We start from the raw sequence: 17151 nt of genomic DNA, 5'->3' as shown, positions 1-17151 counted from the left end.
TCAGTTTTTCTACTGTAAAATGTCAAGATTTTCAAGCTCGCTCTCTTCGCTCGCTCGCATTGAATCGTTATGCAATTCACCTGATGTTGCTGCCAGTAATTGCCAGCAGTTCCGCCCGGTGCGCCCCCCCCCCCCCCTCCCTTGATTTCCAAAGCGAAAAAATATGGCTATAAGAACGGCAGCTTTTGGACTGTAAAATGTAACATTTTCAAGCTCGCTCGCTCCGCTCGCTCGCATGTAATCGTTATGCTCTCCTGATATTGCTGCCAGTAATTGCTATAGGAGTTCGGGCTCGGTCGCGTTCATGACATCAGTGTAAGAATTATTACGAGAAGTTCATTGAATTATACCATTTATAGGCAAATTGTTCAAAAACAATTTGTACTGATACCTTAAACAAGTGGGACTGTTTCAAGTCGATAAAACACGCAAAGTACCTGCATCAAATTGCACCATTTACAACATCAAAATGCACAAAGTGCTCACCGTGGGAGGGGGACACTCCCTCCCACACCCTCCCCCTCGCTCACTCCTCTCGCTCTTGCTTGGCCGCGTTCATGATATTCAGTGTAAATATTAAAACAGGAAGTTTATTTGGATGATACCATTTTATAGGCAAATTGTTCGATAATAGTCTACATCAAAATATGCTTTACTTTAAACAAGTGGGACTGTTTCAAGTCGATAAAACAAGCAAAACATGCATAAATTCCCCCTCGCTCTCTCCGCTTGCTCGGGCTCGGTCGCGTTCATGACATTTCATTGTCGAATACAAGAAGTTTATTGAAATGAAATAGTTTATAGGTACATTGTTCAACAACTAATTCCATCAAAATGTACTGCGCCCTTAAACAAGTGGGACTGTTTCAAGTCGATAAAAACACGCAAAAAGCCTGCATCAAATTGCACTATTTACAACATCAAAATGCAAACAGTTCTCACCGTGGGAGAGGGGGGGGGGGGGGACAACAGGCACTCACACGCCCCCCCCCCCCTCCCCTTGCTCGCTCCCTCGCATACTATACACCCCTCCCCCCCCCCCCCCCCCCAAGATGAAATCCTAGCTACGCCGGTGCCCTTTCCCCGCTTGGTTTCCCTCAAAAACAGTAAAAGTCTAGGGATTGAAAGCTTCCTATATGTATTCCAAATGTCTGTCCAAAAAAAACAAATCTCGTTACATTAGGGTCAAAACGCACCCCCCTTGAAAAAAAGCTGGTGACGCCCCTGCTCAGTGAATTAAAAAAAAAAAAAAAACATTATGCCTGTTGGTACACTGACCTAGCTTTTTCTGTTTACGCGCAAAGTGGAACTACGAACTGGCTTATGGACATCTTCCATCTATGAGCATTACAAGAGTGTTTAATGTGAATGAAATAAAATAGAAAATGGCTACGGCTACGTCAATTCGCGTACGTTGGACGAATTCGTTCTCGAGGTAGTTGGAGAGACTCGTGAGACGTCCTCCTTCCGAACGACACTGCAGGTCGGCCTCCTGCCAGCTACGGTACTCCCTGTCGTACTTGTAACAGCTGCCCGATGACGCGTCGTAGATCCAGCCGGACCCACATCGGTCGCTGGGTGGGACTAGGGGAAATAAAGGTGTACTGTCTTCACATGGCGTTATATAAATTGGTCTACGTAAATACTGATCGACTGGTGTTCATGATACAGGCATGTGACACTCAATGAGACAAAAAGACATTGTAGCTGCTGTTTAGAGTGAACGTAGTTTGTTTGGGGTGCTGCGAAAATTTCTTCCACGGAAATTTGAAATGAATGCTATGTGCTTTTCTCAAACAACCATCTTAGGAATATATCTCATTGTTCTAACCTTACGGTTTGAATTGCTTTGGCAAAGTTCAAAGTCAGAGTCACTGCCACACGACAAAATTAGGAAATAATTGTAAAATCATTTGAAGTGATATGCCTACACAATTATCTCAAACGGAGAAGATAAGAAGGCCTACTTATAATTCATTTATTGTCACAGGTATGGATGGTAGAAACTCACATGTTGTAGGAACTGGAGTAGAGTATGCAGACCCAGGACCTGGGGAAACGAGAAACACAGACAGTACATGTTCTTATGTATAAGTTCTTATGCAGAAGATGCGGTAGATGTTTACATGGTCTCCTTATCTAATTTGCATATCTATTTGTGACAGAAATCACGTCCTGCTTTATGAAAACAGATGAAATCTTTATATTCTTACAACTTTCTGATTCTTCATGTCCGATTCTAGCAAGACTGCCATCATTTTCCCCTATTTCTTTGTTGATCAAAGTCAACTCTTTGCACGTAAAGTCATTGAACTTTAAGACTGGAATTCAAAGCAAGTAAATCTATAGTTTCTCACAAGATCAAGACACCTGAATAGCGGTAGGTCACATTGCTTACTCTTGGGCATCTTGCAGATAAACCTGAAGAGACGGTCACACTTGTGGTCATTCCATGTCCCGACCTTGTAGAAATAGGACTCGATGTGAACACAGTCCTCTCCTCCAGCGTTGTTAGGTTCGCCAGGAGCCCAATTAAAGTAGTCGTACTGGGGTAAAGAAAACGAGCACGACATTTTGAGGACATAGTCGCTCCGCGGTCATCCCACGAGACCGACACCCACAGGCAGCACTGCCCACGAGTCATACGGGCCACAAGTTCAACATTGAAGAAAAGGTCTATGAGTCACACAGCCCTCGAGTCATAAAGTCCATGAATTCGACACTGGGCAAAAGAGCCCCACTTGTCCGACACTAGGCAAACAAAAGTCATGAGTTCGACACTAGGAAAACAAGGTTCACGAGTTCAACACGAAGCAAAAAGGTCAACGAGTCCGACACTGGCCAAAAGCGACCCACGAGTTCGACATTACATCACGGGGCTGAATGTGTTGGTCTTGTGGGCCATGTTTGCCTAGTGTCGGACTCATGGACCTTATTTGCTTAGTGTCCAACTCATGGCATGATTCATGGGGGTCAAACTCGTGACATTCACCCACCGCTCCACGATGACTGCACAAAGGATATTGGTCGGTTAAGTAGGGCGTGTTCTAGGAGGTGAATGAAAAATGGAATTTTAACCCCATGCTAAAATTCAACTTTGACCAAGCGATTTCTTTACAATCAGTGGGCGACCGATGACCGAGCAGAAATTTGCTGGAAACCCGCCGCCCAAACGCCTCGCATGATTTCGGGTTGTGTCGTAAATGGGCCATTCATTTTCATGGAACTTTTAACAACGGTGTCTGTACGGAAACAGAAAAGATGTATATCATTTCATAGGGGCTAGCTTTTGAAGAGCTGTGTGACGGATCAAGGATGAGAATTTCATCTCATACAAAATAAAATTGAAAAAATATACGTTACGATAACGTGTCTTCTTTCAGTCGTTTAATTTCCGTTCACGTTGTTTGGGTAGCAATCTTCAAAAATTTTGTTCCGATATTGACAGAAATTGATAAAGAATTATGATGATGATAAAGACATCAACGTTTGAGTGGGTATCGCATTATCGGCAGTGCAACGTTATAATGCTAATACGATTTTCATCGTTGTTATTATCATTGTTATGATAATTATCGTAATTTGGAACCGATACAAATTCAAGAAAGTCTTACAGGTGTTCCGTCTTCCCACTCCCAGTTGAATTCTCCAAACTTGTCGTGAAGACCAATCCACATGCTCTCTCCAATGTACGCAACTCTCTCTGCAAGTTAAAGTCGAAGAATTGTTGATCATTACATTAAAAAATGCATTGTGCATATTAAATGCATGATGGATAAATGAACATTACCTCCCAATAATAATTGCGTTCAAACGGTGATCCTAAACGTCTGGGATAAGATAGCTTCAATGATAAGCTCTATGGGGCGCCAAGTGTCGAACGGTCCATTTCGTGACGAAATGGCTGGTATGGTAACGAAATCGACAGTGCGACACTTGGCGCCCCATAGGGCTTATCTCAAAATAAGCATATCATCGAAGGTAAGTATCTAAACGTAACTAATATTTATGAATACGCATTCTTGTAGTATTTCTAGATGGTTCGAAATAAGATATTCTTGAACGAGGAGTTGGGCAATGGATTGGCACTGGTTGAATGAGGTTGTTTAGAATCAGTTTCCATGGTGACAAATGGCTATGACATCACACTTTGGTATCTCCATTTTCTCTTCCAATCTGCACGTATTCACGCTTTATGTCCCAGTTAAAGAAATGACTTGACATTCGTTAACAGACAGATTTGATAAGAATAATCCTCAATCGTTGATATATTTCCTCCGCGTATACCTTTAGTTGCAAGCTACTTCATCCATTTGTTGATTATCAGTCAATGTATTCAGTATCTGAAATCCACTCTGTATATTTTGATATGGCTTAATCCTTCAAGCCTCAGGTAGGTAAGTTCTCTGGTTGTCTAAAACGACCTTTGCCACAAAGATTATAGGTATGCAATTTGGACATGTCAGTAAACAGTTCGATTGAAATCAAAGCTGATAACAATTTGCTGGAAAAATATTAATTGACAACAAACGAAGATGCTGCAACACTATAAATATGCATCTCTTCGGTTACCGCAGAGCTGTCCACATATGCACGGTATTTAAAAGACGAAGAAAAAAGATAAGTTCCATCCGTCGTATACGGGGAAAAATAGTACAAGGGCAAAAACTGTCTAGTGTCTAGGTCATCAACCAGCATTCACGTACCAGTAAGGAATGACTGCTCGCCGTTGGAGTGGATGCTGACGAGACTGGAATCGGAGTAGTAGCTCTGGCACATCGTGAGGGCCTCGGAATGGGTCACGACCTCCGTGGGGAAGTAGTAGCAGTGATCGCCGTATAGAGACCAGCCCACGTTACAAGAGCCAACCTCTGCTCCGGGAAAGAACAGAGACAGATGAGGTTGTGGAGAATGGCAACAAGCGAAACATCGTCCGTCCGGAATGGCAAGGTATTCAAAGTAATGTGAAGGAACATCAGGAAAATGTCAAAGTAAAATGACCCATTTAATAGGTATCCAGAAATCATATTTAATTAACACATACAACCGGAAATTGTTGCCCCTAGCGACCAATTCTGTTCCTGCATCCATGATGATTTCTGCTGACTTCATTAAGTCTTCACATCACAAAGTCAGGGATCATGTGATTGAAATATGTATACAATGTTTCAAGAATCCTTTATTCCTTCGTTGTTGTTTTATCTGAACCAGTAAAGGCTTAACCCTTAAAAAAAAAAAAAAAAAACCTTCTTGCTTTTCGTGATGTCATCGACAGTAAATCTGCTGAAATAAACTTAACGCTATCCAACGGTATTTACCTTGCCATAACCAGGCGTACCAGCTTAACAAGAGCAAAATAAAGTTCCATGAAACATAATTCCATACCTTTCCTTGCTATATCCTCAGTCCTGGAATATTTGCCACATAGCATGTGAATATGATACCCTTATGATATATGAGGTGTATAAGTTCTTTCATACCATGACGCCTATCTAGGTTTTTTTTTCAGTTTTGTTAATGTAAGCCTTAAAGGTACATACATAATATTGTAGGCATTGTGATGTTCATGTCAGCTGAATTCACTGTTGATAATACCACGTAGGGAGTTGTTTCTTGTATAGGGGAGGAGCTTTGTGGGTGCAGACAAAAAAAAATAATTGAAAGGATTAAAAAGATAAAACCTGCTTAAATGATTTCATCAAACAGTTCTATGATTGTGCTTTAGAACTTTTGATACTCACGTTCCTCGGGTTGCACCGGGGTGACCACACTACCTGAAGGTGCAAACAGGACAAATACACAGAGAAATGGAATAAAAGTGCTTGATGATTAATCGCTATTAAGAATAGTGAGACTATTACTTGACATCTAAAAATCGAAAGTGATCGTGTACAGTGCATGATAAGTTTAGTTTAACGTTTTGTCGAGTCTGTAAGGGCTGTAATATATCCCCTTGGAGACCTTTAAACGTTACCACCGACAACTGGTATTCATGTCCTATTCAAAATGCAATATGGCAATACGGGACCCTGTGGAAGAACAGTCGTATTTTGCAAATAAGGCTGAACGGGCGATCCCCCGCTTCTTCCTATTGTAATTATAGATTTATTTGTCTTGCAGGTTGTATATGTTTCATCTGAATATGGAAATAAAAACAACAACAAATATTAAAATCATTATTGTAATTGGATTCGACCAGATTTCTTACCAGCTCGTATCTTGCACATGAATCCAGACAAAAGTTGACAGTTCTTCTGGTACCATTTCCCAGTGGTGTCACCTGGATGTTGAAAAAGAAATGTGTAAATCGAAGGCATTCTGTTATATTTGAGAATTTGAATACATTTCTCTAAAAAATAATGACCACCAGAAAGTGGTTTCGAAAGAATAGAGCCTCGATCATAGAAAAGTTACACTGCTAAAGATTAAGTAATAAGCGTTGCCCAGGAAAAGTCTTTTTTTTTTCAGAAGAAAGTTACCAGACAGACAGAGTCTTAGTTGTGTTGTCATTATATCTTGCCTTTATTTAGAAAAGAAAAAGGAGGTTATCTGTACTGAACACACAGGACTGTATCAGTTCAGTTCAGCTCAGTTCTATTTATTTTTCTCCATCGCAGTATGATAAACAACATAATGGACAGTGTACGTGAAAGTAAAGGATTTCAAGATAAGTAATCAATAAAAAGGGGGTACATTATACTTTAGAAGGGGATCATACAAATAAGCATTAAAGTGTTGGATTAATCAGAGAATGGAGATAGGGGACCCACTGAAAAGCGAAGCTTAGAGATTGCCAAAAAGCGCTAAAGTGAAAAGAGAAGGGAAGGCGGACGATCGATATGTGCAGGGGATGAAAGATGAAGGAGATGAATTCCACTACGTAGATGCAGTCTATAAAAACAAACTTACTTGTTGCCATGTAGGCACAGTCTGTCTGGGCGTATGTGTTGGTTGGTAGGCCAGGGGCCCAGTTGGTATACGTAGAGTCTGTCTCGTGCGACCAGGTCCACGTCCCATCGGCAACAACATCTAGCGTTGGAACATTTTATCATAGATCAGTCATTACATTCTTTTAGTGGCTTTCGGATCAAATTAGTATATCAATCAGATTGAGAAAGTACAAATACCCCAAGGTGTTCATTGATATTTCAATTGCTCTGGACAATCCCAGACCGTTGGGGAGCAAGGAGACCTTTTTCATTTTTTGCTTAAGCAACCATTTGATGATTACCATCATTACTACATTGCTGATTCGAATAAACACTGAAGTTGCTGTTGACTAATGTTACTACTTAATCCTATTGAGACCAGCGTCTCAACATGCCGTCACTTTTTGTGAATGATACCTTTGTATTTGGTCACGATTTACACATCCCCCGTCCCAAGCTAACAATTTGAATAAACAGATGAATAAAAGGGATAAATCAAATCTAGCTCATCAAATCATCAGAGAAGTCTGTCGGACCTATTATACCATCTGTAAGTAACAAACGTGTAGAATAGTGCTCCATCATAAATGGTGAATTTTAAGCGCACAGACGCGCTTTTAATCAAATGATATGTTCTCGTAAAAAGGAAAGTAATATGGAAATGCAGTAATGGAGGATATACTTTGCATGTGAGCATTTTTTCTTGTTTTACTCTTTGTTTTTTCGTTCTTTCGTAACAAGAGCATTACTGAGAAATCATTTATTTATTTAAAAATATCGAGTATGACCAACCTGAATAACCAAACCACATGGAATCGACATTTTCGGCATTGATGGTTCCAAGGTTGCCGGCAATAAAGCTGTTTTCTGTATCACTGTTATTGAAAAAGAAATAGAAGAAGGAAACATGAAGGTATATGCTTCATACATTGTGTGTATTCTTGTGTGTGTGTATTTGCCTGTGTCTGTGTGTGTGCGTATTTTTGTTTTGTTTTTTGTTTTGTTTTGTTTTTTTTTGCTGCACAGCTGGTTAAGGCAGACTTGCAGATGCATGTGTAGAATTGTATGATATGTAAAAGAACATTAATTGCATCTAATCAGACATATAGCCCTACAAGCACTGGCTGTTGGGCGGAAGCACTGGCTGTTGGGCGGAAGCTCTGTGGTCTAGTGGATAAGACGCCTGCTCGGTGATCAGGATGTCGTAGGTTCGAATCCTGGCCTAGTATAAGGCCTATATGCATGCCCATGATTTTCATTGTGACTTTACTATACATAAACGCTAATTATTTCTGTACTTCTTTACGTCGAGTTGGGTAATTTGTTAATCAGTTACAATAGAAACAACTCTCGACGCAATAATTTTATTCTTTTGAATAAGAACATTAATTGTTCCGAATACAATCTGTCTTTGTTTCATTAGTCCAATTCCCTTTATACACGGCGGTATTAAAGAAGTCTTTACGGGGGTTATAAGGCACCAGATACATGATGTATCAGAAGACTCTATCATACCTAGCTACGTCCGGACCTTAAAGAAATGTAGGCCTATACATTAAAAGGCAGCCTTGACAAGCTCATTCTTTTATCAGCCAGTTCACATATTTCCTCAACTTTTCAACTTTTCAACTGCAGCAAATGGTAACTACTTCTTTAAAAAAAGTTATCTATTGCATATCACAAGTGATCCATCTGATCAAAATAGTGAGAAGCTTAACACATTATCATTTCAAATTGCATTATCATTCCTTTGATTTTCTCTAGCCTTATGAACAAAAAATGAATTTGAATGTGGATTATCGTTATGAACACAATAATGGTAAAACATCATTAGCATTGTGCATTTCTGCAACTCACTCAAGAATAGATCCCAGATAGCCACCCTGCGCTTCGCAGTAATACTTGGCGTCAAACCAGGTCCTCAGCATGGAGTTGTACTGGTAGCACTGTCCACCGTGTAGAATCCAGCCTGGCGCACATGTCCCTATTTGAGACAATTTCAACAGATTTTGAAAACCCATCTACTAAGAGGTTGATCTATCTGTTATCTTTTTTGAATTGGGGGGGGGGGGGGGGTGTTACAAAGCTATATACATTATACCCGGATTCATTCAAAAATTGAAATTACCTATAGACATTCTCCTGTTCATCATGTATTTACTTTATTTTGCTGATCTTTCACACATTTCCTATAAATGAGTTGAAAACATATCGTGAAAGGCCCATATACACGGACAATTACTCAAAATATTCCATGAGTTGATTGTGTGTTTTTTAGCAACCATTATACAGCAAAAAAAGCAATTAAGTTTTGCCCACCCGCGAGGAAAATATAAACCTAATATTAGGTATCATTTGAAGGGCAAACAGTTTGACCTAGATGTGCGATAGTAGGTCTGTATATCAAAAGCTATGAAATGCCTATTCGCCTGCTTTTCTCTCTCATCTATTTAGCATGTGTCTATCGGAAAAAATATACTCACCTTCCGGTCTTTCACAAATGAATCTATTCTTTACGCTGCAGTCATTAACAGTCCAGAAGCCAGTCTCATATGATGAAATTTGTACACAGTCGTTCGGATAATATCTTTAAAAGAGAGTGAAAGAGAGAGAGAGAGTATGGCATGTGTGTACACAAAATATATTCTGTATATAAACATATTTTGTATGATATATTTTACACGCATATCATCATCATAATATCGTATGAATATGCATGCATGTATCACGAACTCACTGGAGATGTTATATTTCAATCAAATGTATAACGATGAGAAGAAAGATATCTGCAGTATGTCTGGACGACGTAAAAGGGAATTCAATCAAATCTTTAAGGAAATTATGGAATATCTTTGAAAATCAATTCATCATTTGCCACCATGAGCCGGGCTACAAGACTTACATATTGGAGGGTTCCCCGAGAGAGACGTCCCAGTTACTGTACGAGCTGGTGTCCGTTCCGTCCTGCCACATGTACACGCCTTGACTTTGTCCCTATTTTAGAGCCATCAAAGTCAGATAAAAACGATGGAAGAACGGAACAGAGGCATAAATCTACTTCATCATTTAATATCAGTATTGTGTGTTTGTTTAGGCCACCACTGAAGGAATATTTTAGAGCATTCATTGATTATCACGGGAGTTTCATGGAGCGCATTCAAATATAATACCATAGTAACTAACTTAGGAACAACATGTTTTTCTTAACGACTAATTTGTGAACCCTTTTTCTACACACACAGAAACATACACAACAGGTACATAAACAATCGAATATTCACAAATAAGCAAATCTAACAATTCTTGCCAAACAAAAGCAACAAGATATGACAGGAGGATGATATGGAAGTCGGTCTGGAATACAAGGTACCACCCTACCCGGTACGGGGAGTGGAAATAATTATAGTTTAATTCATCATTGACATATTGCTGATAGAAAGGTTGTTATGTCGCTATTATCACTGCCATAGTCATGATGCTCGTTCGACCAGACTAATGGAAAGGGGGAAATGAATGACAAAATCAGACAAGATATCTTTGGGGAAGAACCAAAACACTGACCTGGTCACTGAGACCGGTCCAGTAGGGGATGTTGGCCTTGGAGGCCTGGATCGAGTTGGCGAACGACTGTTCGGCGGCGTCGTTGATGGAGATGACGTAACCGTCGAGGAGGTTGCAGTAAGTCTTGGCCTCACCGATGCTCTTCGTATCGGAGATCCAAAGATAGCATTTCCCGTTGAACGACTCCCAGCCGTTAGCCGAGTCGCACTTTGGAACAACGTCTAGAATAAGTGGCAATATCGTTGAATACCTTTTATTACTTTACGCCTTAAACTTTGTATTGAATATCATCTCATCTCTATGGGACTCGGTGATACAAACTTTGTTTCGTCATAATGATCATCACCTAGAATTGCGCAATGACGAATTTTCTATTTATTGTCAACTCATAGGGGTGACAAAAAGTGTGCTGAGTTTGTTTTTCTTCAAAACTAATTAAGGCAAAGAACTGTTTTGTCCATGTCAACAGATTTAAGTGTACAAGAAAATTTGTGAGACTTAACAATATACACACTCAATACCAAATGTCACGCGTTTTATGCCTTGTAGCTGATATTGTATTCGTGATTCAACTCCGGACTCTTGGTGATGAAAAAAAAATTGCATAAATGAGCTTTAGGTAAGTTTTTTTTTTTTTTTTTTTTGATGACGAGGAAAGCGATCACACTTCCCGAGTCTATGGTTTTTGAATTTAAGTCGACTCCATATGTTAACTTAGCGTTACTGAGTTTGTGTATGCTGATTTGTTTTTAGATACTTGTTATCACAAGCCACAATTCCCTATCAATCCATCAATCAATTTCATTCAACATTATATAGTGCGGCATGTCCATGGTGGATTTCGAAAACTCACTGAGTGACCTGGAGCAGATGAACCAGTTAATGGCCAGACACTGTTCGTCATTCCATTTCCCGCTTGCGTACATTTCTACGCAGTCTTCGCCGATTCCATCGATGTTGTTAGGTTCGGTTGGGGCCCAGTTTCTGATAGAGAGGAGTATGATACAGTTCGTAGGGTCACATCAGCGATACCAACATGACTTTTTTTCCCCAAAAAGTCAAATTGTACGAAAAATCACTCGTGCGGTAGTACGCTTTTCATATCTAACAACCGCTTGAAGACGAAATAATGTCAAGTAATTCAAAGTGGGTCGCCTGCTGCAAATAGTGTAAGAAAATAATAAGAGTCGTTGTTCCCAGCAAGCAGGTTGAAAACTGAAATACGGAGTACACATGCATGTTTTTATTTTCGTAGAAAAGAATTGACTTGCAAGAGAAGAGGGGTGAAGGTTGAAGTTTGAACTTTCTTCAGTTTGTCTCCCTCTTACAAATTACATTTGTAAGATCGCAACTGCTGATCTCTAATTTAACAAACATGTCGGAAAAAAGGAAATTGTTAAATTGTTAAATTACAGACCATGTCGGAAAAAAGAAATTGTTAAATTACAAATCAGCAGTTGCGATCTTACAAATTTCATTTGTTAGAGGAAGACAAACTGAAGAAAATTCAAACTTCAGCCTACACCCCCGTACGTATTCTCTTGCATTTATAAATGCCTCGTCCGCCTTGGACTACTTAACATAACAACGTCTGAATTTCGGAGCTTGGGTATTTGTTCCAAGTTCATTGTGTCACTGCCGGCAACCAGGGACAGCCTGGTGGTAGTGTCGCTGCCCGGAAAGCAGTAGATGACAGGTTCGAGCCCGACTGGTTCCTTTTTTCCGACATGTTTGTTATATTACAGATCAGCAGTTGCGATCTCACAAGTTTCATTTGTAAGAGGGAGACAAACTGAAGAATATTCAAATCTCAAGAATTGACTTCTACAACTTCACAGCTTTTCCTGATGTGTAAATCAAATGCTATATAAAATTATGGAAAGTTCTTTACTAACGTCGCAGCCATCCAATTGATTACGGAGCTTCAAAGTTTTTTTCTTTCTTTTTTCTGTCTTTTTCTATCAATTTTTAGTGCTTTTTCTCGAGCAAGAGAAACAACCCATCATCCAGCAGACGATGAATGGATGGACTTACGCCATTCCAGGGTCCAGCGGAGTACCATCGACCCACGTGAAGGAACCGTCTGACTGGATGTCATGGAGACCAATCCAAAACACTTCCGGGTAAATGGACGTCTGCTGCGCCAACCAAGTCTACAGAGAGAGCGGAGAGAGAGGGACTTACGACACTTTCCATACCAGGAAGAAAGCTGAAGAACTCTTATAAAGGAAGTCCACCCCCCCCCCCCCCCAAAAAAAAAAAAAAAAAAAAAACTTCAAAGGAAAGAGAAAAATATTTCCTACAGAACGATGCACAAATGACAAAAATTGAATAAATGATAAGAAAGATATGATATTTTGAAATTTTCTCGACCAGTCCTTATGAATATTCAAATCACCGGGTTGATGATGTCATACCCTCACAATTTTTCGTGTATGTTATTTAAAAAATTCGGAAAAAAATTATTTTTAGCTAATACAAGTAAAAGCATATTCCCATATGTTCTTTTCTTAAGGCAAGTTTTATATATATACAGCTGAAATATCAGAATTTTGTCATTTCTGTATACGAAATGAATTAAGAAATTGTGAGAGCATGACATCGTCAACGTGCTGATTTGAATATTCATAACGATTGTTTAAGAAGTGTTTTCCGGAAAAAAAAAATGAAATTTCAAAATGTTATATCTTCCCAATTTATCATCCGATTTTTGTCATTTTTGTATTGTTCTATGGGGAATATTTCTCTCTCTCTCTTTCTCTCTCTCTTTCTCTCTTGTTTTTAAAGTTTATTCATTTTGGGTGATTTTCTTCTTTAAAGGCAATTCTTTGGTTCTTTGGTTCTTTGATTCTGCTGTTTCACAAAGCAGCTTACAATAGTTGTATCGTCTAAATATCGTAGTTACTACGGTTCAACAACTTAAATGCTGACATCTCTTTGGTTGCTGCACTGGTACTACAAAATAAAAATGTAGACCTACCGTGGATCAGGCACAAACATTGCAGATCGCTCTGTGAGTTAACCGCCTTGTGAAAATTGCCTGTTCCTGCAATGCGTGTACAATCATATTTGCGTAATACTGAACACCATCTCAAAACCATGGACTGATCATTATTAATTGAAAGTATACAGCCTGTATAAACATTGTTTTACTCTTTTCTGGCAGAAAAAAAAAAAGGAATTTTCGTCACTTTCTTGTACAAGATCAATAATACGCATATTGTGAGAGGATGACATTATCAGCTCACTCGTTTACATATTCCTATATTATTATTTACTGTTCAAGAACTGTTTTGCGAAAATTAGCGAAACTTCTATAACGTCTTGACTTCCCTAATCTTCATCCGATTTTGATCAAATTTTCATTGTTGTGCTTAAGCAATTACATCTTTTCATTCTTAGATTAATTTCTAATTAGGCTGGAATTTCTTTATTATATGTGGAAACTCACGTTCATATCCCTCGAGGTGAGTACTGCCAACTCCGCCTGGTTATTTTGGCAGTAGTCTCGTGCCAGTTGATAAGGTCGTTTCATTGACACGAGCAAGAAGCATGTGTCTTGGTATTGCAGCCATCCTGTGCCACACGACTGGGACAAGACTACCGGATTATAAAGTTAAAAAAAGGGGTAGGTAGGTAGGTAGAAGATGTTCAAATTATGTTGAATAAAGAAAAACAACGACAATCACAACTTTAACCTAATCGGTAGCGTAAGAAGTGTTCAGGAACATTCGAAACAACTGGAACTAAATTAAATGGTCAAACCTAACCAGTTATGCTGGTATTGAGAGATAAGTTATCTCTTTCCATGGGTTCACTGTGATTTAGAGCCCTTCTTTGATTGGATGACTCTTTACCTTAGTAACGTTTAAGCCGTGTTAATCTCCCGTGTGTGATAACTGTGTAAACATTTTGTGCGATTGAAAAACCGAATCGATCTGTTTTGCCTCATTGTTATGTCCTAAAGTTTGGCATTACCTTTGAGTGAAGAGGATGTGTGTTACATGTTAATTGAAATGGTATAATAATGGAGCTAGTAGATCAGCGGTATTATGATTGACATGTTATCGTCTGAAAGAACAAGCCTTTAACAAATCGTAAAAAGTCAGTGATGGTTGGAAAAAGTGAGATAATAGAGACAATAACCACATTCTTGGAGTAACTTGAAAACGACATGGAAATGTTTTGCAGACAATCTATATGGAAAGAAGGAATATGTTTTGATGGCGTTGCGATGTGTATTTTCGCATAATTTGATTCAATGCTGATATTGTGTACTATCCTGTGGTTACTGGTGAATTGCAATGGAACAATTATACACAATAACGTCGAGTTATCACCAGAATGATTTGACGGTCACTGCGTTCAGTTGGAGATGTCAACTACGTTTTGATACGAAATGGGAATGCAATACCGGCTTTCCTTTTTTTCTTCTTCTTCTATACTAACGATTCCCGAAAGGGTTTAAATGAAAACACTTTTAATCCAGAAAAGCATTTATTCTACCTTTAAAATTGGATTATAATTAGAACGTAACGCGCATTTGTGTTTGTAATTAATTTCTGTTGCTTTTAACTTTTCAGCACCTGTCAGATATCATGATTTGTGAGCTAAAAATCAAATGTCATATCAAGCATTCTTGGGAAAGTCATTGCATCTCTTGTTTTTCTTTTTTTTCACTGGTTCTATGCATCAGTATGTAGGCCTATTCGTGCTATAAAGGTATAGGCTTTGCAAAAAGTTAATGATGTCCATTAAATCGCCTATAGTTTACATTCCATATTGATATCTATACAATTTACATTATTGTAAACATACACGTATATAGTTTAAAAATACTTTAGCACACAAAGATATACAATAAACATTATTCATGCATTTGTTTCCATATGCAAATAATACAAAATCATTGCAAAGTAGAATAAACGATTTGTACGAGAAGGTGGAATGTCATGAAGCAAATATACAAATACAAACAATTTAGTCTATTGTAACTTGTATACAAAAATGTACAGTCTCAGCTTTTAAAGCTTTGGTTAATTCTTGTGCATTTAGCAATATATACAACATGCATTTAGCAATATATACAACATGCTATATACGAAATGATGTATGGGTGCGACTTCTAATAAAGCAAGATATTGATTATTTATCAATCTGATTTCTATAATATATAGGAAAGCATTGTTATAGCTTACGATTAACTTCACAAAAGCGTATCAATTGACAGGACCAGAGTTTTCAAGCACTAGGTTAATCTGCCTTTTCCTCATAACACTATATTACTGTGCACCCATCATCTAATTTAGTGTCATCACTCGAACTCTGTACAGAGTTAATTTGATTAAGCGCTTTACGTTTGAATCCTAATCCAATTCTCAAGGGTATCATAGAATAGGTGCGTTTCGGCACTAACTGTCTTTGTTTGACCCCTATAATGAATAAGTTGTTAGACAAAAATTGTTAGAACAAAAAAGCATGGCTTGAATTCTCGTTTCATATCAAAATCTATTGTTTACACAATGTTCTAACGTTTTGTCCCAAAATGTATGTCATTCTCGATAGTTTTCTTCAAATTACTCATGTTATATACTGGTATTATCAGTGATTGTCCGCTATGGCTACGTCATGTGCAGTGAAACAAATATCATTACTGTTTACCCGTGAATTATCTCGAAAAATGTACCGTTACAAGGATTATACCATTCATATTATCCGTAAAATCCGGCGGATTTTCAACATTATTTTCAATATATCAATGCATAGTCCTTTGCAGCTTCATTCCATTCATGTAAACGTATCCATTATAAGTCACAGAGAACTATCACATTTCATAATTATTGTACCTTAATGAGTAACCTGATATCATTCACCGTTCCGATCCTCTGCACAGCCGGATGGATCGGGAGGATTTTTGGGGTGCCTATATAGGGGCACACAATGCCATGTATTATACTCATATCGTGTTGTCTTATTGTATTTGTACAAAAGGTTTACTACTTTCAGTCACATGCTAAACTTATAAAATTTATAACTTCCCATATTTGGCCCCATCAAAATGAAGATTTAATCGTTGTGTTTCTGATGACAATACATGTTAATCTGGATTGGCCATGGATTTTTACTACAATATTACAAAGAATAAAAATTTATATTCGTGCTGATCTGAAGCCATCTAAAGTAAATGATACACTGTACCTAGAAGTATATCATATAAATCAACTCTTCTACAGTTTTTTGGTTGTTCAATCCGTCCATCTAACTCTGTCTGTCTGTCTGTCTGTCTGTCTCTCTCTCTCTCTCTCTCTCTCTCTCTCTAATCCTATAGTTACGTTCATTATCATTCTGTTTTGTTTTTGTTTTTTATCGGAACAACAACTGGGAAATGTCTACCAAGTATACTCACCGAGTCCTGCCAAGCTAAAAAGTAAAAATAATCTCAGTATCATCTTGATATACAGTCAGCCTCAATTTCCTCGCCACTTGCCGGCAAATTTGCACAAACTCTTCCAAGATCTACCACGAAGTGGATGCGTCCCTATATTTCAGATTTCTGCCAATCTGGTGAGATTTTTCTCGACACCAGAATCTGCAGAAAGTTGGATGTAAGGAAGTATACGGCTGGAGGAAAGATGCAAAAACCAACCTCCTCTATACCTCT

The 17151-nt window shown here is 38.5% G+C and overlaps 1 protein-coding gene across 1 annotated transcript in view; it reads right to left on the bottom strand.

Annotated features, from left to right (window-relative positions):
* Positions 1-16939, bottom strand: part of LOC139739097 (macrophage mannose receptor 1-like) — a 40550-nt gene extending 23611 nt beyond the window's left edge. The window contains exons 1-17 of the mRNA XM_071649716.1: positions 16897-16939; positions 13942-14090; positions 12525-12643; positions 11344-11474; positions 10491-10711; positions 9832-9923; positions 9413-9516; positions 8787-8913; positions 7722-7804; positions 6910-7029; positions 6209-6280; positions 5742-5774; positions 4707-4871; positions 3615-3703; positions 2399-2546; positions 2012-2050; positions 1414-1584 (exon numbers count right to left, since the gene is read on the bottom strand). Of these exons, the coding sequence (XP_071505817.1) occupies positions 1414-1584; positions 2012-2050; positions 2399-2546; positions 3615-3703; positions 4707-4871; positions 5742-5774; positions 6209-6280; positions 6910-7029; positions 7722-7804; positions 8787-8913; positions 9413-9516; positions 9832-9923; positions 10491-10711; positions 11344-11474; positions 12525-12643; positions 13942-14090; positions 16897-16939 (1906 nt within the window). The remainder of the gene's footprint in view (positions 1-1413; positions 1585-2011; positions 2051-2398; positions 2547-3614; positions 3704-4706; positions 4872-5741; positions 5775-6208; positions 6281-6909; positions 7030-7721; positions 7805-8786; positions 8914-9412; positions 9517-9831; positions 9924-10490; positions 10712-11343; positions 11475-12524; positions 12644-13941; positions 14091-16896) is intronic.
* Positions 16940-17151: the final 212 nt, after the last annotated feature.

This window comes from Diadema antillarum, unplaced genomic scaffold (assembly GCF_040938485.1).
Source record: "Diadema antillarum isolate AM-2024a unplaced genomic scaffold, OU_Dant_1.0 seq00000782_RagTag, whole genome shotgun sequence".
Classification (NCBI taxonomy): Eukaryota; Metazoa; Echinodermata; class Echinoidea; order Diadematoida; family Diadematidae; genus Diadema; species Diadema antillarum.
The sequence above is the reverse complement of the archived record's forward strand: the minus strand, read 5'-3'. Positions and strand labels throughout refer to the sequence as shown.